This window comes from Phyllostomus hastatus, unplaced genomic scaffold (genome assembly GCF_019186645.2).
Source record: "Phyllostomus hastatus isolate PE091 unplaced genomic scaffold, TTU_PhHast_1.1 phas_scaffold_182, whole genome shotgun sequence".
Classification (NCBI taxonomy): domain Eukaryota; kingdom Metazoa; phylum Chordata; class Mammalia; order Chiroptera; family Phyllostomidae; genus Phyllostomus; species Phyllostomus hastatus.
Window position 1 is genome coordinate 3601602 of NW_025334013.1, and position 25879 is coordinate 3627480.

The 25879-nt window shown below is 56.6% G+C and overlaps 1 protein-coding gene across 12 annotated transcripts in view; it reads left to right on the forward strand.

Annotated features, from left to right (window-relative positions):
- CAMTA1 (calmodulin binding transcription activator 1) overlaps positions 1 to 25879 on the forward strand; it is a 731766-nt gene that overhangs the window by 412256 nt on the left and 293631 nt on the right. The window contains exon 6 of one of the 12 annotated variants that reach the window (XM_045858557.1): positions 16215 to 16286. The exons of the other annotated variants lie outside the window; for them this stretch is intronic. Coding sequence (XP_045714513.1) covers positions 16215 to 16271 — 57 coding nt within the window. The 3' untranslated portion in view covers positions 16272 to 16286. Of the gene's footprint in view, positions 1 to 16214; positions 16287 to 25879 lie in introns of those variants that run through there. 12 annotated transcript variants of the gene reach the window in all.

Consider the following 25879-nt stretch of genomic DNA (forward strand, 5'->3'; position numbering starts at 1 on the left):
GGACAGTGGGAAGGCTGCTGCTAGGAAGCGAGCTACAGGGCCACCACTCCCTCCGCCCGCCACTCAAGGGCAGCCAGTTGGTCACCGTGGCTGCCCAGCCAGCGCTCGTCTCCTGCGGCACCAAGGCTCCCGCCTTCCCGGCCCCACCTGGAGCCAGGCTGCTCTGGGCCCCCCGAGGGGCCCGGGCCTCGCCTGGCCGCAGGGCCGCCCCGTCGCCCCAGGGTGTCCAGCGCGTGGGGTTGATGAGCCGGGAGACCAGACCTACGGCTTTGGGGCTAGACTTCCAGGGCCTGCCCTGGCTCACCAGCAGCCACTGATGAAGAGAAACCCAGTTAGGACGCTGGCCCTGGAAAGGCGGTTATTCTGGGAGTCACTGCTGGGAAGGCAGGGGATTCCTGTTTCCAGGATAAAACTGTGCCTTTGTCAACACAGCAGTCGCTTTGACTGCTTTCTCCTGGCGGGGGGGAGGGGGGGGGTCTCTCGCCTGAATTATTCCCCACCAGAAAGCTTTTCTCTTTGGAGCCTGGCTGGCCGTGAGCTCCCTGCATCCGGCCTGTCAGAGATGCTCCCCGACCCCCCCCCACACCCACCCCCACCTCCCATCGACGGTCAGTCAAGGGCACAGCCCTCGCGAGACTAGGAGTGTCTTGTCTGCAAGTCCCTGGCCCGTCTCCCCCCCTTCTCACCACCCACTTCGTGCACGTGGCGTTCCGCGCCGGGCCAGACCCCTGCGACATGAAAAAGGCCCTGAATGTGCGCTGCCGCAGCAGCTGTCACTAACCGACCCCTAGTTGTGCCTTTATAAATTTTTACACGCCGCTCAATCATAAACACGCAGTGCTGGGAGCCACGAAAGATGCACCTGTGACACGGGCAGGGATGCGGTGTGTGATTCCGCTGGCGCGTGCTCTGCGTGGGGACGGCCTGGGGGCTCCGTCTCCTTCCTGGTCAGAGCCCACCGAGCACCACCCCTGGGGGTCTTCCATGAGGGCCCCTCCCACTGAGGGGAGCCCTGGCAGGGAGCCCCCCTCCAGGGCTGGGCTTCCCTCGGCGCCCTCCCTCTGTCCGCTGCCTGTATGATGCACACTAACCAGGTGTGGGGGCGCCCGCCGCGTTTCGGAGCGGTGCGCGGCTGCCGCTCCACAGCTGGGTTCGTCTGGGAACATCTGTTCGGGGAGACAGACGATTGCCAAGCAGTGAGAGCGCGGGGCGATGCGGCCCGGGGCAAGGGCACACCGGTGCCGTGGGAGGCCCAGGGTGATTTTGAGAAAACGCTGCGTCTCGGTTTCCTCCTCGGTGAGTGGGCGTACCCCTGTCTTCCTTTCGGCGCTCGTGGGGACGTCATACGAGATCCTGCGTGTGAACGCGTTTACTTAAAGCAGTGCTTGGCGCAAAGTAAGCGTGCAGTAAATGTTAACTGTTACAGCCGCCCTTTTTACGGCTTGGTGTCTTGCCGTCCGATGACCAGAATTTGCGGCTGAGCTCACGGCACGAGCCCTTGCGTCCTTGGTAGGAGCGTGGCCGTCGGTTGTGTCGTGTCCAGGTTTTTCGAACATGTTTCTGTGTACTTGTCCTATTATTTTCATAGAATAAGTTTCTATAAAGGGTGTTTAAGGACTTCTGTGCTTTTTAAATTCAGCATTTTAAACTGCGTATCGTGCACACTTTGAAGGACTAGTGCGTGCTTCCAAAGGCAGGGAAAGTCTCTCGCCCGCCCGCCCGCACTCCGCCACCGCCCTCTCCTCCCAGGCCGCCGCGGGCCCCTCCCCCGCACCGGGCCTCCCAGAGACGGACGCTGCCCTTGTCTTTGCTTTCACGCACGTTCAGCCCACGTCGCACACGTGCCGCGCCTGGCTTTTTCCGTGTGGCACTAGAACTCACAGGCCTGGTTTCTGTGAGTGCGTAGAGGACGCCTCCTTCTCAGTAAGAGGCCCCGGGTCTGGCGCCGTTCTCGCTGCTGTTTGCAGAGGCAGCAGCCCTGGTTGGCGCACGTTCCGGAGAGGGGGCGGCTAGTGAGTGACACAGACGCGTGCACGCCGTAGTGTGTCAGAGGGTGGTGGGGGTGGTTATGAAAAATAAAGCAGCTGAAAGGCACAGGGAGCGAGTACCTGTAAATGGGGTGGTGGGTCAGAGAAGACCCCACTGAGAAGGTGACGTGAGAGCAGAGAGCCGTGTGGGAGCCTCTGGGGGAAGCTCCCCGCGTGCGGCAGCACGGGGAATGCCTCGAGCTGGGAGCTGGTTGGTATTCAACCCGACGAGTGTACCGTCTTTAATTTAATCATCCCTCTGTTGATGGGTAAATGCCGAATTAAATTACACTCTAACCAGCACTTTACAGAAGTGCCTGTTTCCTCACGTCCTTGCCCAAACATTGTCATACTGCTGTATTTGTGTGGTTCTGGCATATACAAGGTGGTTGGTTGTCTTATAGTTTTTTTTTTAAATATTGAATTTATTTTTAGAGACAGAGAAAGGGAGGGAGGAAGAAAGAGAGGGAGAGAAACATCAGTGTGCGGTTGCCGCTCGCGCACCCCCCACAGGGGACCTGGCCTGCAACCCAGGCATGTGCCCTGACTGGGAACCGAACCGTCGACTTTTCAGCTCACAGGCCCATGCTCAGTCCACTGAGCCACCCCGGACCGGGCTGTCTTGTAGTTTGACTTTGCTTTTATTTTATTATCAAGACAGTTGAGCATATTTTCTTTTTCTGTGACCTGTGTATTCACATGTTTGTAAAATTTTGTATTAGGCTATTGGTCTTACTGATTAGGAGATGCTCTCACTATATTATAGAAATTAGCCCTTTTTCTGTGCTATGTATTATAAATAATTTCTACGTTTTTTATTAAAAATTATTTTCTACCTATTCAAAAGAATTTTAAGTAGTCCCACGTATCAAAGTTTTGTTTTTCTCTTCTGGCTTCCTAAGTGTGTGGCATGGTGAAAAAGCCTTTCCTTGCTCCACAATTACACACAACACACTTATGCTAATGCTACAAAGGTTTCATTCTGTTCCTAATTTAAATCTTTGATTGATTTGGAACTTATTAAGGTAGCAGGGCTACAGTTAGTACACAGTGTTTTCCTAGAGAGCCGCTCCGATATCCCTGAGCTCTTCAGATAATCCACCTTTCTATCTGTTGATGGGCACGTGCGTGCTCCGTCCCGGCTGCGTTCGCATCTACCTTTGGACTGTTGGCAGTGTTCCGGTGATTCGTCTGCTCCCCACCTCCCCGCCGTGTCCCTCTCACCAACGGTCGTTACGGAACACGTTTCCACCGTCAGGGAGCCAGCCCTCCTGACTGTTCTGTTTCGGAAGGCTGCGTTGCTGGTTTACTTTTCTAGCGAATGTTAGCATAAGCGTCCAGACGTCAAAGCAGACCCTGGTGGTTATTTTTACTGTAGTCACACCCTTACCCCACCCTGAAACCCTGGGGACCACTGATCTGCTTGCTCTCCATCGTCACAGTTCGTCTTTTGCGCAATGTCCGACACGTGGGCTTATCCAGCGCGGAACCTGGGAGGTGGCCTGTGTGGTCACCCGGGTCGTTGGGCTCCGTCCAGCCCCAGGGCATGCACACGCCACTGTGTGCGTGTACCACTGTGTGTTTGTTCTTTCACTGAATAAACGTCTCGGTGGTTACAGACAGAGCCACAATGAGCATTTGTGCACATGTCCCGTGGGAACGTAAGTTTCTCTGTCTCCACGGCGCATGCCCAGGCCTGTGATTGTTGTGTCACGTGGTAACTAACGGTTCGATTAACTTCGTAAGAAACTGATAAACCATGCTCATTGTTTTGGTGTGTGTATGTGTGTGTGTTCGGCTCTTTTAGTAGGTGTATATGGGTATTTAATTGTGGTTTTAATTTGGGTTCCTCCAATGGCTAATAATGTTGTACCACTTTTGATGTGCTTATTTTCATTTCTGTATTCTTTTTAATGAAGTGTCTATTCAAAGTGTTGCCCATTTTTAATTGTGGGTTTTTTCTTACTGTTGAGTCATGAATGTCATTTGCCAATATTTTTTCCCTGTCTGCAGCTTGACTTTTCATTATCTTAAGAGAGCCTTTCACAGAACACAAGTTTTAAATTTTGATAAGATCCAATTTATCAGTTTTGAAAATGGATCTTTCTTTTGGTGTCATTTCAGGGAAATCTCTGCCTCGTCTTAGGTCACCATTATTATCCCCTATGTTTCTTTCTAAAAATTGTATGACTCTGTACTGAATTTAGGCATATGGACGGTTTTTAGTTAATTTTTATATAAAGGTTTAAGTCAAGGTTGCTGGTTTGTTTTGGTTTTATTTGCATGTGGATGACCAATTGTTATGACACCACTTGTTGAAAAAAACACAACTTTCTCTATTGAATGACCTTGCACCTTTGTCAAAAATCAATTAGGGTCTATTTCTGGATTTATGTTCTGTCTATTGATCCATATATCTGTCACTTTGCCAATACTACACTCTCTTGATTATTTTAGGTTTATAATAACTCTTTAAATCATATAATTTCTCTAGAAAATTGAAAATAGAAAATAGAAATTTCTCTAGATTTTTTTCAAAATTGTTTTGAGTATTCTATTTGCTTTGGCATAAATTTGTGAATCAGCTTGTCAATAGCTACAGAAAATCCTGCTGGATTTTGATTGATATTGCATTAAATGTACATGTTACTTTGGGGAGAGTTGAAATTTATACTATGTTGAGTCTTCTAATCCATGACTGTATAAGGATCTCCATTCATTTAGGCCTGTTTTGATTTCTTTCACCAGCATTTTGTAGTTTTCAGTATACAGATTCTATAATAACTTTGGAAGATTTACACCGAAGTATTTCAAAAATTTTGAAGCTATTGTAAATGGTATTTAAACAGTTTTTGTTTCCAATTATTTGTTGCTTGTGTCTAGGAATAGAGTTGATTTTTGTGCGTGACCTTGTCATTGTGACCTTGCTAAGTTTACTTGAGGTCTAGCTGTGTTAATTTTTAGATAGATTTTTGGGGGGAGATTTTCTATGTAGACAATCATGTTGTTGAAAATAGTGGTAGTTTTACTTCTTCCTTTTAATTTATATGCCTTTTGTTTCTTTTTCTTGCCTTATTCCTTTGGCTGGAACTTCCATATAATGCTGACTAGGAGTCGTGAGACTCCTTTCCCTGTTCCCAGCCTCAGAGAGAAAGTTTTCAGTCTTTCACCATTAAGTGTGGTGTCAGTTGTAGACTTTTTTAATGAGTACCCTTCATCAAAGGGAGGAAGTTCCCTTCCATTCTTACTTTGCTGATACTTTTCTCATAAATAGATGTTGAATTTTGCCAAATGCTTTTTCCGCATCAACTGATAGAATCATGTGATTTTCTCCTATAAACTGTTAATATGGTGGTTTACATTGACTTATGGATATCATTACATTTCTAGGATACAATCCATTTGGTCACGGTATGTTATTTTTATTTTACATATTGCTAAATTTCATTTGTTACTCTTTTATTGAGGATTTTTGCCTCTGTGTTACTGAAGGGTACTGAGCTGTAGTTTTGTTCTGTTGTACTATCTTTGTCTGGTTTTAGCATTAAGGCAGTGCTGGTCTCATGATGGAGTGTTTTGCCCACTTGTGTTTTCTGGAAGAGATTGTGTAGAATCAGTATTATTTCTTCTTTAAATGATTGGCAAATTTTGTCACTGAAAACTTCTGAGCCTAGAGAATTCCTTTTCAGGAATTCTGAAACTATTTTAAACTATTGACTCAATTTATTTAATAATTATAGAGCCAGGTTTTAAACTATTGATTCAATTTATTTAATAATTATAGAGCCAGAACGACAGCAGCCCCTCCTTACCTGTGGTTTTGCTTTTTGTGGTTTTCAGTTACCTGCAGTCAAGTGTGGTCCAAAATTCTTAACTAGAAAACTCTGGAAATAAACAGCTCCTTGGTTAAATGTGTACCATTTTGAGTAGCATGATGAAATCTCATGTCACCCTGCTCTGTTCCACCTGGGACACGCGTCATCCCTTTCTCCAGCTCATTCCACTGTACGGTGCTCCCCCGCCACTAGTCGCACAGTAGCTGTCTCGGTTATCAGATCAGATGTCGTAGTATCACAGTGCTTGTATTCAACTAACACTTATTTTACTTGATCATGGCCCCAAAGAACAAGTAGAGTGAAGCTAGCAATTCGGATGTGCCCATGAAAAGTCATAAAGGTGGGTGCAGAACAGGAAGGCATTTGGACAGAGACCACATCCATATAACTTCTGTTACAGTACGCAGTGGCACCTCGGCACTTGTCATTCATTCGATCTGGAACTCGTGATGAATGCCAACACCGACCAGCAGCAAGCAGCCGAGCGCTCTCTCTCGCGGGGCGGCGTCGTGCCCCGTACACATTCTAGCCAGTGTGATGGGTCCCGAGCAAGTGCCCAGTGGCGGGCCGTTTGTGTCTCATCAGAATGCAGTGAGGACAGGGTTTGATGAGTCTGAAGCTGACGAGTACCGGGGTGTGGCTGTATCGTTATAATTGTTCTGTTTTATCATCACCTATTGTCGTTAATATCTCAGTGTGCCTAATTTAGACGTCAAACTTTATCATAGGTATGCATGTATAGGAAAGACAAGGTATATGGAGGGTTTGGTACTATCCGTGGTTTCAGGCACCCAGTGTGGGCGAGGAGGGGGGTCTTGGAATGTGTCCCTTGCAGATCAGAGTGCATTTCCATTGGCTTCCGCTCGTTTTCCCGATGCTCTCCTCTCTGACCCTCGCTGCCTTTTCAGCCGACTTACTGCCGTTGGGGCTGCTTCCAGCGTGGTGTTACTTTGTTTTCCTGCTTCTTTCCAGAGTTCTGCCAACTCATGTTCTATTTCCCACTGATGCCGTGCCATCCCTCCCCTGCGCTGCTGTATCTCTGCTCTCACTTTTTGTGTTAAAAAGCTATTGGTTTTTTAATATTTTTGAGTTTGTGATACTGTGTTCTAAACAATGTTTAGTGGCTCCATGACGTTTTTTTCTTGTGAGTGTTCTAGATTTCTTATTTCTATTTTGTTCCTACTATTTTTTCCCTGTATTTTTATACTCTTTTGATTTTGGTTTATTTCCTGTCATTTTATAGTCTTTCGGTGAAGTGGGTTCCCACCCACACCCCCTGGATTTGTTATTTAAAGGAATTATTTACAAAAGCAGATGGTCCAGGGCACTGTTTCTGTCTAGCAATGATTGTCCCCGAATCCCAGGCAAGGTCCCTTATCACACCGAGTTGCGGCTGCGCCCGTGAGCCGTCACTTCTCCCCAGCCAGCAGAAGTCAGCAACCCCGGGGTGCAGCTGCACTGTCTACCCTCTTCGGGGACCTGCTCCCAAATCCCGCTCCCCGGACCGGTCTGTGAGTCCCGGCTGCTCTCTGCCGCCAGGGTGCGGACCCTGGGTTCCTTGTTCCCGGCGCAGGGGTGCTGGGTTCGGACCCCAGGGCCCGTGCTCTCGCTGCGAAGGGCTCTGCTCCGTGGGCTGTGCCTGCCCTGCGGTTGTGGCCACGCTCCGTGGGCGTCTTCCCGCAGCCCTGGCGGACCCGCGTTGTGTCGGGCCGCCCTCCTTCAGACACAGTTAGAAAAGGCGGAGGTATTTTCTAGATATCCAGTCAGACTTTGTTTCTCACTTGTTCTCCTTAATGTCTGCAAACGTTTTCCCAGAAGAGAAGGGGCAGCACCGTGTTCACCCCACCGTGTGGCGGCCAGAGTTCGGGCAGCCTCATTTCAAGTTTGTGATGCATGTCGTCAGGTTGCCCTCAGAAATCTCAGATGTCCTTACATCTTCCTTTAGAAATGTAACCCGGGGTACGAGGGACGGGCTCTGTGGGAAGGCAGCAAGTGGGAGAAGGCGGGAAGTTGGGCCGGGAGGCTGAGCTGTTAGCTGTAGCCATCCTCATCCGCGGGCAGGCGGTCGGGTCCGGCAGCAGGCCAGAGGGTCACGTGTGGGCTCGGAGAGCTGTGGAGGCACCAAGCAGCCGTTTAACTGAAGGATGCTATTTTCAAAAGGCATCTTCGTGTCCGGTGTCTGAATACACTCACTCCCCGCAGCCTGGGCACCCAACTCCAGTGTCCTCAGGGGGTGGTTATTTGTAGGGGCGGGGGCCTTGTTCCCTCAGGAAAGGTCCGCTTCCAGGGCCCGCCGATTCGGTGGCCAGCGAGTCCTCCCAGGTACACGCGTCCCTGGTGCTGCTGTGTCGTCGGGGTCCCCGCAAACCCAGTCCTCTCCGCACACATGACGGCCGTTCTGGCGCCAGAAGGCGGAGCCCTCCGTCAGCACCTTTCCCGCAGCAGCGCTGGGGCGCACAGCGGTCCCGGTGCCGCGTGGACACACCCCCGTCTGTCCCGAAGGCGTCACCCCCCCCCCCCCCGCCGTGCCAGCCAGGGAAGGGGGCCCAGGGACCGGTTCGTGCACAAGGGAAGTGTGTGCACAGGGCTGTCGTGGCCCCCAAGCCCAGCCTCGTGCTGCTGTCCGCGGTCCTTATGCATAGGATATTGTTGCTTCTTTAAATCACGGGGCCCAGGTGTCTTCTAAGGTTTGGCTCCCGGTGGTTCTCGGCCAAATGAGCAAAGAAGCTGTGATGGGAAGGACGGAGGTAACAGTGACAAAGAAAGAGATTTAAACTGTGTTTAAATCACGTAACAAATGAAACTGCGACTTCGGTCCCACCATTGAGGTAGCTGGTTCCGTGTGCTATTGACAAATCTTTCACATTTCTGACAGTTACGGATTCCCCCTTTGGGAGAGAACTCCGCTGCCCTCACTTCTGTACTTATGAGGCTGAGCTTCAGGCGCACCCCCAGAAAACCTGAAGTACTTGGCTGTGAGTCTGAGATCTGATAGCAACAGCCTCGACCCCCAGGGACCCTAGCCCTCCTCCCAAGTCTCAGAGAGAATATCCAACTTTTAATCATCCGAGACTCCCTGGATGAAGGGCAGACGTGACCCGGAGACATCCATAAGCGGAGTGATTAGATTCAGAGAAAGCGAAGCCGGGGGTGAGACTGTTGAAGGGGTTTTCGGATCTGCAGGTCGGGGACGAGTGTCAGCAATTACGAAGAGTGAATGAGAACAAGCTAGAAGGTTCAGTTCCATTGTTCCTTCTCCTGGAAAGCAGTTGGCAGCTGTTGACTTTCCGAGCGGCCCTGGGGCTGGGATTCACGTCGGACCCGCTCCCCCGCCGTGGGTCCCCGAGCTGCCCGGGAGAGGGGCACTCGGGCTGGGGCTGCAGGCTCCTCTTCTCTGTCGCCTGCCGTGGACACAGTCTGAGTGTGGAGCCCGGGGCTTGGCCTGGGCCCGTGGGTGGAGGACACAGAGTGTGGCTCCTTCTCTCTTTTCCCCGGAGACAGCGTGAGGCCTAGAGCTGAGGGGGGGCGGGGGGGGGAGACTCCCCACCCCTGCCCCTGGCGTGGGCTGGTGGAGCAGCTCGGAGCAGGGCTGGGAGCTGCCAGGCTGGCTCTGGCTCTGCCCTTGGTTTATTGCTTAGTGGCTGGGTCAACACGGACACGTCTCTGGGCTTTCCTGATCCTTAAGTTCCTCACCTGCCGGGCGTGGGCCTCCTCCTTCCTAGGCGGCTGTGCTCATTTCCCGGGGCCTCCGAAATGAATCAGAACAAGGGGGGTGGGTAGAGCAGTAGTGTGTCCCCTCACAGTTCCGGGGGCTGGAGTCTAAGTCAGGGTTCGGCTAAAGACCTTCGCCTGTTCATTCGCCTGCTGTCCGTGGGCCTAACGGGGGGCAAGCCTCTCCTGTCTCCGGGGGTGAGAGAGGCGGGAGAGAAACAAGGGACTGAGGCGTGGCCCCTCTTCCTGGAACTGAACCGCACCCCCAGGGGGAGCCTGGGGGCCTGTCTCTCCCAGGGACCCCTCCGGGGAGAAGGGAAGGGGCTCCTTCGCCAGCAGCCCAGGGAAGGCAGCCTAAGGTGAAGGGGGAAACGCCTGGTGTGTGAGAGTGGGGAGGGGGCCTCGGGGGCTCCGGAGGAGGAGTGTGGCCCCCGCGAGCTGACCTCGGAGCAGCCGTTCTGTTTGCTCCCCCCATCGCTTAGCCCGGGCCCGAGAAGCTCAGGGCCGCTTAGCTCGGCTGCTAGCTAGGGCTGTTGAAAGGCAAGATGCTCTTAGATCCACCTGTGTGGCCTTGAGACAGCACTTAACCTCGCGATAGCAGCCTGTCCTCATCCGCGAAGTGGGAGAGACGACGGTGTCACCCATTTAACCCCCCCCGACACGGCCACCCATTAGACGGCAGTATGGGCAGACGGGCTCTCCCAGCGGCCGGGCGCTGCTGTGGGGAATGCCGCTGTCATTTCCACTTTGCGGGTGAGGGCCGGTTGCCGCAGAGGGGGCACCTGACTTCCTCAAGGTCACGCAGGTCAGTCTAAGACGATCCTGAGCCCACACTCTTGGCCAGTAGCTGGTCCGCTGGGAGCCCCGCCGGGGAGGTTGGCTGGTGCATCCTTACTGGGGCACAACGCTGGGCCGCCTAACAGGGGGGTGGGGGGGCAGCGAGTCGCACACCTCTTTGGGGGATATTTGTGAGAGGCCCTCCAACCTCGGCTGAGGAACTTAATGTGACGAGAGCTGAGAATCATTGATTTTTGGTTGTCTCTGCCCTGCCTGGGGCACTCTTCTTGACCGTTTCAAAGCTCCAAGGAGAGGCAGACGCTTTGTTCACGGAGGCCCGACCTGCCACCAGGCCCTGCTGGCGGATGCCCCCGTGCCTGTTGAAGGGCGGGAGGGAGCCCCGAGCTGGTGTCAGAGTCCAAGCTCCTGGGCGGGTCTCCTCCCAGGAGGACCCCTGCCCCGGCTCAGGACGCTTAAAGGGCCGCCAGCTCCGGCCGGGGAGGCAGGCTCACGCTGCGCACGGACACAGGGGGCACAGCGCCATTTCCCGCGCGGGCGTCCCCGGGGCCTGCGGACTGGGTGGTGACCAGGCGGCTGGGAGCCTCTGCCAGGTGGGCGCCGGCGTGTTCCGAGTGGAGCCCAGTTCCCGCGGGGCACACTGGACTGGGGGAGGGGCGGGCAGTGAGCTCCCACCCGTTTGGGGGGATATTTATGAGACACACTTACCTTAGTTAAAGAAAAATGGCTTGTGACCAGAGCTAAGGATTATCGATTCTCCCCTCCACTTTGGTGTGAAATGGATCACTGCTGGTACAAGCTCCGACTGTATTAATGGGGTTCCCTTCGATGGCTGCTCGGCCGCGAGAAGCACTGAATGCCACGGGAGAGGATTGTTGGATGCTTCCACTAGGAAAGGGGTGTTTTTTCCTCTGCTACGTGGGGGGGGGGATTACACAAAACGTTGTGAGAAGGGAGAACTCATCTCTTCTGCAGCCGGACAAGAAGGTCTGTCCCGTGGCTGTGTGGTGGCCCTGCCCAGCACCCTCGGGTGCAGCGCTGCTTCCCGCTGTGCCCTGGGTCCCAGCCCGGCGCCCGGCACGTGCTCGTGTCTCAGAACCTACCTGTTGAGTGAGCGAATGGCGGTGGCCGGGGAAGATGCGCCTGGCGGGCGGGGAGAACTAGGGCCGGATGAAGGCAGCCCGAGGTCTTGTGCGCTGGTTGGATGGAATGGGCGGCTGCGGGGGGGCGGGGGGGGCCTCGAAGACCTTACTGAATCGTAGGCAACGTCGATGCATCAGTCGGTCAAAGAATATTTTGGGGACACCTCCCTATGCTAAGTCTGCGTCCTCTCCTCATGGAATCTACATTCTCTGGGGGAAATGGACATTAAATAGCTACACGGTTCATTACGTGAGCGCAGCTGGGGTGGGCACCTCGAAAGGGAAGTTACGAGAACATGGGGACCTACCTAAATGTGGTGCAGGGGTGGGGGGGGGTTTGTCGGAGGACTGGACGTTCACGTGAAGGTCTGAAGGAAGCATGAGCGTTAGCCGGTGAAGAGAACATACAATAGACACACACATGCATCCATTCAGAATGTAATTAGGGAGCAGCCCGTTTGTCCAGACACGTTCCAGCAGTGAGTACAGTAAGGTCCCTGCTCTCAGTGAGCTTAACACACAGTGTCAAGTTCTGTGCGTCGTCTGTTGGATTTATCCTTAGGGAGTTAATACTTTTGATGCCACACTAAATCTTATCTTTTAAGATTTTCAAGTTCCCTGTCCTGGGAATTGTATCTTCCTCTTGAATTGAGTATTTCATCATTATGCAGTGATCCCCTTTACCTCTGGTAATACTTTGGCCTTAAAGTCTATTTTATCTATTTTATTGATTAGTATTCCATCTTTTTACTTTCAACCTTTAACTCTTTTATTTTTAGGTATGCCAGGTTCAAATAGCACAGAGCAAGGTTTTATTCCTGATTCAGGCTGGCAATCGCTTCTTTTCCACCAAGAATTGAGTCTATTTATATTGGCTATAGTTATTGATCTGCTGAACTCGGTTTTACCACCTAGAACTTTCCATGTGTTCTGGGGTTTTTTGTGTGTGTGATTCTTTTTTTTTTCCTCCTTTCTATGTTTTCAATGGACTGCGATTTGTGTTTTCACTTTTCCATTTTTTTTAAGATTTCTGTGCTTTAGAAGCTGCATTCTGTATTGCCATTTTTTTAGTGACTACCTCAGGAAGATGAACACAGACACCTCAGTTAACAGTGCAAACCGGCGACACAGGAAGGCGGCGCAAGGCACTTGACCGTGGCCAGCCCAGCCCTTCCCCGTCCAGCCAGTGTGGGCGCGCTGCATCGTGACTGCATTTTGACTCTTTATGTCCCACAAAATAGATCCTATTATCATTGTCACCTACACAGTTAATATTTCCATGCTTTCCTTCAGCAGACATGCACTGAATACTCTGTGTCAGGCACCGTCCTAGGCCCCTGGGGCGCATAACGAGTGGAGCAGACAGAGGTGCCCCCCTCCGTGGACTCTCCATTCTGGCTGGAGGGTTGACAGATTCTAAGCAATAAACATGTCAATTAAATGAGTAAATTATATCAGATGCCAGAAAGGGGTAACAGTATGATGAAACGGTCGAGCAAGTTAGGGGCCGTGGGGTGGCCAGGGCCGGCCCCAGGGGGGGGCCAGGGCCGAGTGAAGCATGGAGGGGGCTGGGTAGGAGCCCAGTGTGCCTGGAGGAGGGCCATGAGGGTGGCAAGGCAGCCCTGCAGAGTCTTAAGGTGGGAGCACGCTTGGCATGCTCAGAGACGGGGAGGGCGCAGTGTGGCTGGGGCAGAGGGAGCGGGGAACGGAGAGCGGAGGGGCGGAGGAGGCCCCGGCCCCAGGGCCCGAGGAGGCCCCAGGGCCCGAGGAGGCTGTGTGCGGGGGCTTTGGCCACGGCGGGGGGAGCTGCCGTAGGTGTTCGGAGGTTCCCTCGCACTGCCTGCCGTGTGGAGAACAAGCTGTGGGGGAGGACCAAGCATCGATGGCGGGGGTCTCAGTCAGCTGGGGCTGCCGGAACGGGACCCCAGGTGGGCAACTTGTAGACAACAGGGATTCCTCTCGGTCCTGGAGGCTGGAGACCCCTCCCTATCAGGGTGTCATCTCGGGGAGGGTCCTCGTCCAGGTGGCCGACTGCCGGCTTCTTGTCGTGCCGTTGGGGGGAATAGAGCGAGGGGGCCCTCCGGGATCGCTGTCCCAAGGACTCTAATCCCACTCACGAGGCTCTGCCCTCATGAGCTCATCACCTCCTGGAGGCCCATCTCCCAGTACCACCCCACGGGGTGGAATTCCAACATACGAGTTCAGGAGGGGGACACGAGTATTCAGTCCCTTGCACAGGGGCCAGTCAGGAGGTTAATGTAGCAGTCCGGGAGAGAGGTGCCACTGACTCGGGCCGGGTGCGCCAGGCAGAGGGTGAGAAGGGCCTGGTACTAGGTGCAGCCTGAAGGCAGCACAAATAGACTTCGTCCTGGGGCAGGTGGGGAGTCGAGCGTGATGCCGAGGGGGGTTGTGCTGAGCAGCCGGAGGGACGGAGTGCCGTCAGCCAGGGTGGGGAAGCTGTCGGAGGTGCAGGTCCGGGGGGAAGACGGGAGTTCCACGTCAGACCTGCTGAATTCGGGACGTCTCGGAATTCTGATGGGCAGCTGGATACCCAAGTACGGGGGCTTCAAAGGCAGATTCAAGTGTTCTGGGCTGGAAGCTTATACAGTCTCGAGGGCCTATGAAAGAAAAGAGAATGCGGAATCACATAAAAAGCAGATACAAGAGAGACCCAGACGCATTAGCTCTACTAGCTCAGCAAGAAAGCTGTCTCCGGGGGGAAGTTCGCACGGGAAGCGTAAGCACGCACGTTGTCAGCACAGAGGTGGTGCTTCTCGACGCGAGGCTGTGTGTGCTCGAGACCCAGCCTCCACACCCGTGAGCGTGACCTGGTTTGGGAATAGGGCCTTTGCAGATGTGATCGCATTTGGGTGAGGTCCTTCTCTGGACTCGGGCGGGCCCCGAGAGCCCAGCCCGAGTGGTGTCCGCATGAGCAGAAGAAAACTCGAACACAGACACACAGCGGAGAAGGGCACACAATGACGGAGGCGGAGACCGGAGGGAGGCAATTTCAATCCAAGGCACACCAAGGATTTCCAGAAAGCACCAGAGGCTGGGAAGGAGCCGGAAGGGTTCTTGCCTCAGCCGTCAGGGAGGGCACGGCCCCGCCGACACTTGGATTTCAGGCTCGTCGGCTCCAGAACAGGACAGGACAACTGGTTGTTCAGAGGCACCCACGTCTGTGCCGCTTCGTCAAGGCGAGCCTGGGAAGCTAGTGCAACAAGGGAGGGCGCACGCGTACTCCAGAGCAGCGGCTGGGCCAGCCCTGAGAAGCTCGGCGGGGAAAGGCGAGGCCCGGGCAGGCAGGTGGAGAGGACGTGGCCTCGCACGCAGCAGAAGGAACCCCGGGGAGGGCGCTGTTCTCACTGCCTCCTGCACACAGCAGGTCCAGGGGCTGGGGACAAAATGCCACCTCCAGGTCATGCCCCAGGAGGACCGAGAGTGACCGGCGGGATTCAGTGGCGAGGAGGCCATCGGCAAAGATGGCTTCGGTGTGCTGGTGGGGGTGAACGTCCATGTGGGGTTGGTTTGGGGGAGACTAGGGGGAGAGACATGGGGGACAGAAAGGAGAGATGGCTCTTACTAGGGGTGAGTGCAGAGGGAAGGAGAGGGAGGAGGAGACGGCTGTCGGGCTCGTGGACAAGGTTTCTTTTTAAGACAAAGACACAGCAGCATGTTAACATACAAATGGGAATGATGCAGTGGAGATGGACATACGGGTAACGCAGGAGACAGAGGGGAGATCTGACAAAGAAACGCCCCAGCTCGGCCGAGAAGGAGCGGAAGAACGACCTACATTCACCCTCGGTTCACCACGTCCTTGTCCTCGTCTGTCCCCACGCCTCGGGCCTCCCCCCGGGGCCGTTTCCCGCGTTCCGGAAGTGCGTCCTCGAGGCGCATCCTCAACTGAATCTTGGTGGTGATGGACGCTCAGGTTTTCTTGCTGCAAATATATCCATTTTGTCCTCCTTCTTGAAATACTGTTTTGCTGGAGGTACGACTGCAGGTGGACCGTTATTTCTCTTACTTGAAAGTCGAGTCCAGTGTCTCCCGGGACTCACAGTTGCAGCTGAGCAATCCGCCTCTGGTCTACTTGTCACTTCTTTCTCTGACTGTCTTTGAGATTGTCCCTTCCTCTTCGTGTTCTGCGTCTTCACCACAATGTGTCGGGTGAGGGTTCGTTCCTACTTTCCCCCGATTGGGATTCAGTGGACTACTAGAATCTGTGGATGGCTCGCGTTCTAGAAACTTCTCAGAGAAACCCAGTTACTGCTGCTGGCCTGTTCCTCTTGGAGTCAGACCAGGAGTAGTATACTCCCCACATCTTTACCTCTGTTTCCTCTGTTCCAGTACTTCCCTCTGTGTTGGCCTTCTTAGTAACATCTTTTACTTTTAAGATTTTATTTATTTTTAGACAGGAGGGAAGGGTAAGAGAAAGAAAGGGAAACATCAATGTGTGGTTGCCTCTCATGCACCCCCTACTGGGGGCCTGGCCCGTAACCCAGGCATGTGTCCTGACTGGGAATCGAACCAGCGACCCCTCGGTTTGCAGGCCAGCGCTCAATCCACTGAGCCACACCAGCCGGGCTTAGTTGTTACTTAGTTGTTACTAATTCATCTTTCGAATTATATTCAGCTCACAGTTCTAATTTTGACTAATATTTTCTTTACATTGAGTTTTTTTATTCTTCATTATTGCACAGGCATGCCTCGTTTTATTATGCCTCCCTGCCTTGCACTTCACCGATAATGTGTTTTGAAGAAAGACCCTCCACCAGCAGGAAGACATGACTCGCTGAAGCTTACGGGTAGCATTTTTCAGCAATAAGGCATTTTGTAAAGGATTTTATCTATTTATTTCTAGAGAGAGGGGAAGGGAGGAAGGAAGCAAGGGGGAGAAACACCAGCGGGGGAGAGAACACATCAACTGGCTGCCTCTTGCACGGGCCCCGGCCGGGGACCTGGCCCACAACCCGCGCACGTGCCCTTGACCGGGAATCGATTCGGGGACCAGGCCTGTGTTTTGCTGGACGACGCCCAACCAACTGAGCGACACTTGTCAGGGCAGCAGTATAATTAATTAATTAATTATATTATTGATTAATTAATTAATTAATTAGCATTTTTAATAAGGTGTATGCATTGTTTTCCTTTAGATGTAACGATATTATGCACCTAATAAACGACGGCACAGTGTGAACACAGTTTTATATGCCCTGGGAGACACACAAAAACTGTGCAGCTCGTTTCGCTGCTGTGGTCCGGAATCAGACCCTCACTGGGGTCTCAGAGGCCTGCCTGTGCTTTCGTTTCTAGAAGTTTTATTTTCCTTTTTTTTTCCCCCTAAATCTGCATTGTCATTTCTGAGATTTTCTTGTCTCTTCGCCATACTTTCATTTCTCCTCTTCTTCCTTTAAACGGAATAAACAAACCAATTTTGCGGTGTCTTTCTGACCGTTGCAACGTCGGAGTCTCTGCAGCCCCGATGGCTGGCTCTCTGGTCCGCGCCGGCCTTGCCGACGGAGGACGGTGTCCTCCTGCACTGGGCGCTTCCTTCCTGGTGACCTCGTGCTCCCCAGGCCGCACCAGAGATGAAACCGAACCGCCCCAACGCCCCCCCACGCCTCTCCATCCTCCCTGACGCGCGTGCCTTTCGAGCCCGAGGCACGCCGGGCGGTGCGAGCGCTGTGTCAGACCAGGGGGAGTAACATCTTGGGGGAGAAAAGCCCCGAAGTCCAAATTAATAACTCCACGTGACTTCTCATTATGTTGGGGTTTTTTTAATTTCCTTTCCCAGATAAACATACATCGTGGCTAAATGTTTTCTAAATAATTAAATGTAATGTTTTTTTTAATAATTAGGGCATTGCAATTGCATTCATAATTAATCATATTTTTTCCCTTGCTTGGAGACCTTTTTCCTGTGAGAAAGGAGATCCCCAGGTTTTAACCCAGACTTAGCGCCAGGAGATTCTCAGATTGCTTTCTGAAAACCTTGCCTCACTATGGCGCCGAACCGCCCGCCCTTCATCGGTGACGGCTGGCGCTCAGGGTTTAGTTTCTGAGCAGGGAACCCCTTTCAGGTTCCCTCCATCGGGGAATCTGCCTCGAACTTCGGGCCTGAGGGCCAGAGGGCTCAGGGGAACACCCCCCCGAACGCTGACAGCCGCACACGCAGGGAACGTGCCCCCGACAGACACCCGTGCGTGCGGGGCTGTGGGGCCGGTGACAGGGCCCCTCCAGGGACAGGAGCCTCGCGCCCTGTCCTCTGGGTGCGACCCCAGACTCGTCGCTGCTGAGGCCCTGTGATGCCGCTTGCAAAAATGCCCCTTTGTAAGACAATGGAATGAAGTCCCTTTTTAAAGAGCTTTTTAACCTTGATTCGTATTGTTGACACTATTACCAATGTCCCCATTTTTCCCCCTCTGCTCACCTCCCGCCAGCCCCGGCCCTGCCCTGCCCTGCCCCCCCTGTGGCCATACCCACACTGTTGTGTCCGTGTGGGGTCCCATTTAGTGACGAAATCCCGACATGAAAAGTGTCCCTTTCTCATTGTGAGGGAAGCACACATCCACCTGGTACAGATGCGCCCGGTCCGGAAGGGCGTGCAAGCGGAGGGGTCTCTGTGCCGCCTCCGCCAGGCCCTCACTCAGAGGCGACAGTGGCCACCATGGAGGCAGCCCTCTGCGCCCCTGCCCCGTCCACTCCCTCCTGGCTCCTAGGCGGGCAGGGGGCACGGGGACCGGTCGTGAGGCTCCGCTGCCGGCCCCTGCTGCCAGGAAGGGGAGGCAGAGGCCCGGCGGTTTGCCGGCGCGGATCCGGGGCCCTGCCCACGACGAGGTCAGTGCTCCTGGGAGCGGCGCCCCGGGCGGCTCTGTTCGCAGACGTCCAGCCCACGGCCGCGAGGCCAGTGGGGGTGGGACTGAACCCGGCGCCCTCTGGTCTTGGCCACAGGGACGCTGGGAAGAGGCAGGTCCTCTTTCCAGCCCCAGGCTTCCCCGGTCCCTCGATGGCCTCTGCCCCGGCTGGAAGACAAATTGCCAGTTCTCCCCCGAGGCTCCTTGTGGACCCAGACGTGCGCTGAGAGCAGAGCTGGAACCAGGGGTGCCTGCAGGAACCACGGCAACCACCCCCCTGCCCCCCGCAGGACCTAGGCGTTTTGTCTCACTGACTGACATGTTTCTGTGCAAATTTGAGACAACACCTGAATTCCCGGTGAAGACATTCCCCAGGGCCCGTGACCGGTGACTGTGTAGCAGAAAATACACAGCCGCCATCCGGTCCCATTTATTTGTACCAATTGGCTGTGAGGCTCTAAAGGTATGAAGGGCCAAAGGCTTCCCCATGTTTATCTCCTTGGTGTAGAGACTGGCCCTACAGCCCGGGCCGGGTGCCAGGGGACACGGCGCGGGCAGCATCTCTGTCCCGCCAACAGGCCCCCGCCGGAGGCAGGCTGAGGCCTTGCCATGGGGAGGGTGGCTCACGAAGTCAGAGTTAAAATGCAGGGAGGTCCTCATGCCCGAGGTTTGGGGCAGCGCGAGGCCAGGGCCCTGGCCTGCTCGGCCGCTGCCCCGCAGACCGCAGCTGCCCCGCAGACCGCAGCTGCCCCGCAGCGGGGCCTGGAGAGCCGGAGGCTGTGCGGGCTGCCCCCGCCCCTGTTCGCTGCCCCGGGTCCACACTGGAGAGTCTTAACCCACAGGGACGCCCAGGCCTGGCACAGCCCGGGAGCTGTCGGAGCAGCCGCACCATCCCATCGCGCCGCCTCTGGAACACACTGCCGCCCACCCGAGGCCAGTCATGCCTTAGTCATTGCAGGAGGTGACGGTGCCCAGCCACAGCCCTGGGGGGCTGACCAGAGGGGCTCCGGTCAGGACCACGTTCCAGGCGACCCAAGCTGACCGGCCCCGCGCTGCCCTCAGCAGCCTCTCTCGGTCCCCTGGGCCCTCTCACCGGAACGGACTGGGACAAGGGGGAGGTCGGCTGTCAAGGGCGGCCGGCCTCCTCGGGGCCGCTCACCTGTCCCTGACCTTCCTCCTGTTCCTGTCCCCGGGGTTCCGGGGAGCTCTTGGGAGGTCTCCGTACTCTGGCTGCAGGAAGCCATTCAGGAACCGTGACTTGGACGCCCCCCCCCCACCCCGCCCCCGGCTCATCCGGGCAGACAGTCCGGCCCTCCCTACGCTGTGAGCGTCCCCACCGGAACCCCGGAACTCTGTCCATGCAGCATGTGCAGGGGGACCCGGGGACGGGCTCTGCGGCCTCCGTCCGGGCCGCTGACCATGATGCAGCGAGGGGCTGGCCAGGTCGTCCTGGGAGCCGCGGGGTTGGACCTGGGGGGCTGCTCAGCCCGTCACGCCCCGCTCGCTGTCAGGACACCCTCATAAAGAAGTCCTGCACGGGCTGGGAACGCATGTTTATTTTATGAATGACTTCGGGGAAAGGGGGAAAAAAATCATCCGGGAGGCTGTGTTCTTTTTATTATGTTGTGTCGGTAAACAAAAAAAATTGCCACATTTAATACTTACACTGGTCCTGTGGGATTTCTCTGACTAATGTAAAATGACAGTTGTCGCAACATTCTATATAAATACAAGTCTGTTTGCTGGAGCCTGTTCTATTTTTAATGTAAACCACACCTAACTTGCTCTGAAGAATTGTACCCTTGGAATTGAGAGTCACGTGTGTTGCCTGTTCGTGGTGCGGTGGCCCTGTCTCAGGAGCAGCCTGGAAGAAACCAAAGGCGTCCCGAACTTTTCAGGATAATGTGAGAATTATTCACCTAGTGTTCCCGCAGCTAGGGTGCTACTTAATTTATGGTTGCGCGGAGCTGCGAGATGATGTGGCTAATGAGTGGCACGGTGCAATCAGCGGCACGATGGACGATCCAGGAGACTGCGGATGGCCGTGGTGCTGTCTGCGGTCTGAGCCGCGCAGGCAGTAAGAATAAAGAGCCTGCTCACAGACTACATAAATAAGCACGCATCCGCAGAGCCGCGCACACGGTGCCTGGGAGGAGCCGTGCAGCCCCCTGGGCTGCACGAAACACGGACTTCCTTTTCCGTGGTGGGTGGGGAAGCCTGCTGCGGTCTTCTGCGCGTGTCCAGTCGGTGTTCTGCGTGTGGCCAGCCCTTCCGAGGGCCGTGGACTTAGGAAGAGCTGGAGGGAACAGGACTTCCACTGGAGGGGGCATGAGCCTGGGGACCCTGGCCCTCCACTCCCTCTGGTTTCTCAGCCACTGCTTCCCGCGCCCATTCAAACTGGTGCTAGCAACAGCATGCCCCTAAGTCCTTGCAGTGGGGCACCCAGCAGCTACTTCGCCTTCAGGAGCTGAATCCACAGGGGACCTGAGGGTGGCCCCCTTTGGAGATCCAGACAGGTTGGCAAACGCGTGTCGGGAGACCCCTCTACCGGTGACGATGAGCCCGGGCTCCCGGCAGTCCTGGCCGCGCCTGAGACGCCCGGCGCCGGCGGAATCTACTTGTCACCCTGTGGGTGAGGAAGAGACCCTGGCTGGGACCGCCCTCTGGCCCCACACCGAACTCCCCTCCGACTCAGAGTGGCGGCACCGGCGCGCCTGCCTCCTGGGTCACGCGGGGGCACAGCGTCCAGGGTGGGCACAGACCCAGCACGCCCTTCTTCCCGCCCTGAAACCCCCTTTTCGTTGGGGGGCTCCCGGGAAAGCTCCCGGGTTTTGTCCCTGAGAACAGCGGCGGAGCTCCCGCCGCGGGCAGACTCGGCAGCGGCCCTTTGTCTGGTTCAGGCGGAGGGCCTGCAGAGGGAGAAGGCCAGACCCCCCTTTGCAGGAGCTCTCGGCAGCCCCCCGACACCGTGTTGCAGATTTTCCCCATGCGCGGCAGCCTCCGCACCGCCCGCCCGGGAGGCACAGAGAGCGTGGCTTCTCTGCGTCCTGCACGCCGGGCTTAAAAATCAACTCCAGGCTCGCTTTGCCTCTGCAGCCTCGTGAATAAAGCATTTTTGTAGCCTACTCGACATCCTCTCCCCGTGTTTACATTTTAATGGGCATCCCAGAGAAACGCAGGATCCTTTTTTATTACTCACATCTATCAGGAGAGGCGGTGGGGGCGGGAGCGGCCTCGGGCTCGGCTGCCTGTGTTCAGAGCCCCGGCTTGCCCCTCCGTCAGGGCTGGGGGTGGGGCAGGGGGGGCAGTTTGGCCGGGCCAGCAGGAAGCGCAGGAAAAGGCCGGTTTTATTTCCCGAATCTTAAACCAGCGCTTTAGATCTCACACGTTGCCGAGAGAAAGAAACGTGTGTAAAGAGAATATTCAACCTCATTGGCCTTCATGAAAAGGACGATGTTTTATTTAGTGGAGCGCCATTCGAGAATCATGCTCACACTCAGGATGGGGAGGGGGACCGACCTTCCTGGAAGGACAGAGCAGCCGGTGGCCTGGTTCCTCACCACAAGTGCTCTCGGCAAGGGAGTCCTAAGGGGACCGCACCTCCTTGGAGGCGCTTGAGGGACAGGTCTGCTTTCTGTGGCTGCGTGAGGGAAGCCCCGCTTTGATCTTGGTGCGCAGCCGCTACCTCCTGGAGGCGATCGGCCCCCTGGGGTGCGGGACCAGAGCTTCGGCTTGTCCCAGCCCGCTGCTAATGGGAAGGTTCTCCGTGCAAAGGGCTCCTTCATCACAGGGGATCGTGCAGTGCAATAAACTCGGGCCGAGGCCGCTTCTGGGGCTCTGCATCGGCGGAACTGCCGATGTTTTCATCTTCCCCTGGGGATGTCTCTCTTTCTCCTCCCCTGACATTCCTGGGAGATCCCTAATTAAAGCTGCAGATGTGGTTCGAAAGCCCGCCCACCAGATGTTAGTTTAAAGTGACCCGGAACTGGCCGGGAGAGGCTAACGCGCCGGGGCCCCCGTGGCCTTTGGCTGCACCGTCCTTCGGAATGTGGATGAGGCGCCCCCCCGCCCCCCGCCCGCGACTCCGGGAGCCCGCCCCACCACACCGCCGGCGCGGAGCCATAAAACCAGCTGCTTGGAAAGTGATGCATCAGGGATTTTTGTCACCTGGCATCCGCAGTGCGGGACGCACGCTCTCTAACTAGAGTGTGTCGTGGCGTGACTTAGCGGGGAGCTCCGGCTGCACTCTGCAGGCATTTTAGACGGGCGACCAGGCCCGCCGCAGCCGCCGCAGCTCCTCCCTTCAGGACGGACCTCTTCTTAAACTGCGTCCGGGCCCGGCGCCACGCCTGCCGTGATGGGACGGCCCCCCGGGCACGGCGGAGCCGCAGGGCCGCTGGGCACCCACCGTACATACCAGAGACCAACACGGCGGCCTGGGCGAGTCAGGCCCCCGCGCCACCCGCCCTGGTTTGGTTTTTATTTTTCTGTGAAGGTTCCCGTAAGTTTGACGTGAGCGAGAGCGCAGGCTCTGAGAGCCGTCCTGGCGTGGCCTGCGGGGCTGGGGACGAGCTGGAACACGAGGCCCAGAATCGACAGTGTTGGGAACGGAAGCTCTCTCCCCGCCCCCGGGGACGGGAGTGCGTGGGTGGCGGCACGTTCTGCCAGCGCGTCTGCCCAAGTAAACACAGAGGCGAGGCTGCAGTTCGCCGGCAGCCGCCTGTCCGTTCCCTCCGACGGTCCCCTGGACGACGCCCGTCACGGCAGCTGAGTGCGCTCAGCCCTGCCACCTCCGGCTCCCAGCCCGACGCCCCGGAGCTGGCTCTGGATAAAAAGACGACCCTGCTCCTGAGAGTCACACACGCCTCGCTCTGGGGGGGAACCAAGGCCCGGGAGGCTCTCCTGTGGAGGCGGAACCGGGCTGGGACTTGAGCCGAGAGGATGGGCAGGTGGCGCCCACAGGCCCGTCCTCCCGTGAGCCTGCCCGTGGCTCACGTGCCAGGACGCTGCTTGGGGGGGGGGGGGCGGGCAGATGTGTTTCTCGACGCCGCTGAAAACAAAACATCCGCGACCTTGACAGTGCAGGCACACACAGGTTTGCGTAAGAAGTGCAGTCTGGTTAAATAAGATTAATCTATCGGTGGTGTGGAAAAGAGCCCGTAAGGCAGATCGGGCGTCTCCAAGGCATAATTACGTGTCAGACTAATTAAAAGGTAACCACTGGCTCACTGACTCCGACAACTGCAGTTCCGGGGGCCTGGCCTGGAGCTGGCTGACCTGTGCCTTTGTCTGCGTGACCAGGACGGGCACCGAGGGTTTGTGTCCCCTCTGCAGCCCCTGCCGGGCGGCCGCCCAGCCACCACGTGGCCGTCTCCCTCTGCAAGGGCTGCCAGGGCAACCGGCGCCTGGCCAGCGGCCGAGGCCACAGCCTGCCGTGCCTTTCTCTCGGCATTCTCTCCCTCGGGTTATGGGCTCAGCGCAGGCTTGTTCTCGGCACGGCCTCCTGGGGAGCAGGCTCGCGGTTCTGCTTCCTACTACAGGCCGGTGGCTTATTAACTCATGGCGCGTGCAGGGTCTGTCCTTGTCAGGACACCAGCTCCGCCGTGACCCCAAGGGGCCTCTGAGATAGAACTCTCCTGGAGGGCTCCAGGCCCGCCCGCACCCCGAGCTCCGGCTGCCGGGCCTGGGCGGGGGGCCTCTGGGCAGCAGCGCGGGCTGCCAGCTGCCTGTGCCTTGGCGTGGGAGGGGGGCCGGTTCCCAAGACGCAGAGGCTGCGCTGAGCGGCCAGTGACGGGGCGGGTGGGGGAAGTCAGGAGACATCGAATCGAAGTCACCTCTCCCCCAGCCCCGAAACAGGTGCTGGCCCGGCATGGCGAGCACACTGGAACCCCCCGCCCCGCCCCCCGCCCCGGAGGTGGGGGGAACAGCTGCTCCTGTCGGCGGAGTGAAAATGCCTCCTTTCTCTTTGTTCTCGGGGGGCGAACAGAGCCGGCCAGGGCGGGTTTGGGTAGCAAAGGACAGGCCGAGCGCTCTCATTAGGGGAGTCCGCTTCTCCCCTGAACTGAGCTGTCCCCCGGCTTGCGCGGGCTCCCCTGCCAGTGCCGACGGAAGCACCCCCGCTGGCATTTGCCAGCCCGGGGTTCCCGCGGCTGCCACCCGCCCGGCGTCTGCGCGGCCGCGCTGCCATAAACATCATCTGTGTGTGTGCTGGCGCGGGCAGGCTGGGCTTGGCGGGCTGGCCCGGGTCCAGCGCACTCCGCACGGAGCACCGAGTCGTGACTGTCTGTTTTCGGGGGATAAAAGACGTGCGGTGCCCGCAGCCCGGGTGGGAAGGGGATCACGTTCTGGAAGGAGCTCCAGGCTGGCCCCCCGGGGAGCAGTGAGGGCCAGCGGGCGGGCACAGGCCAGCCTGCGTGTCGCTGCCCCCTCCAGCCACCGGCGGCCCTTGGGTGGGGAGCAGGCCGGCAGAAGCTGTGGTCCTCGGTGTTGCTGGGTGCACTGCACCACTTGCCGTGTCCTGGAGCTGTTCACGTGCCTCCCTCGTGGCATCCCCACACTCACCCAGCTCCATCCCATGAATGAGGAAACTGAGGCACACAGCGTTTCTTCAGGAAAATGAGCCTGGAATCTCTTGGGCCTGCCCCAGGGTGCCATCGAAGCCACGTGGGGGCCCTCTCCGGTGGTCGCCGCAGGTCTTCAACGGCCTAGAGTGGAGGGGTGTGCTGCAGCAAGGTGACCTTCAGTGACCTCCGGGCTCCACGGCCTGTCCATATGCAGAGTCAGGGGGGTCCTCTGGGCTTCCCAGGGTGGGGGCAGGCCCCCTGCAGCCTCCCAGCACCGACCCAGTCCGCTGCTCCCACTGCAGCCTCGGGGGTGCCCTGGCGAGCCATCCGGGGACAGGGCAGCGGGATTTTGAGGTCATACCCTGCTGAACTGTCACCTGCAGGGAAGCCAGCTTGCAGCGAGCTCATTGTGCGCCGGGAGGGCCTGGGCCGTGGGGAAGGGCGGGCGGGGAGGCTGGGAGGTGGAGAGGGGAAGGAACGGCCCGCCGTGCGCACGGCAGGGCCCGGCACGGGCTCTGGAAGAACGTTCCTTGTTTCTTAACCTCCTGCAGCACTTAGCTCCCAGAAAATAAGGCTGGAGACATTTCAGAAAACAAGTAATTTGACCCCTATATTGGAAACAGGAGGTCAGGGAGCTGCCAGGGAGGTCAGGGAGGAGGAAGGGAAGGGAGCTGGACAGCCGTGGCCAGAAACTCAGGTGGCTGACGGTGGCGCCGGCTCAGGGCCAGACCCCGCGCACTCCGGCCCTGGTTGGCCGGTGGGCAGACTGTCACCTCCCCCCGCCCCGACGGTGTCTGCAGGCCCACGCCTGTCCTTCGAGAGGCATTTCCCGTGGTCCCTGGGAGCATCCATCAGACTTGCTGCTCTCACGGAGGCCTGAGACTGGGGACCTCTGCCCCTGGCATGACGCCTCCTGGCCCTCGGGTCCTTCCCCCTGACCCCGCGCAC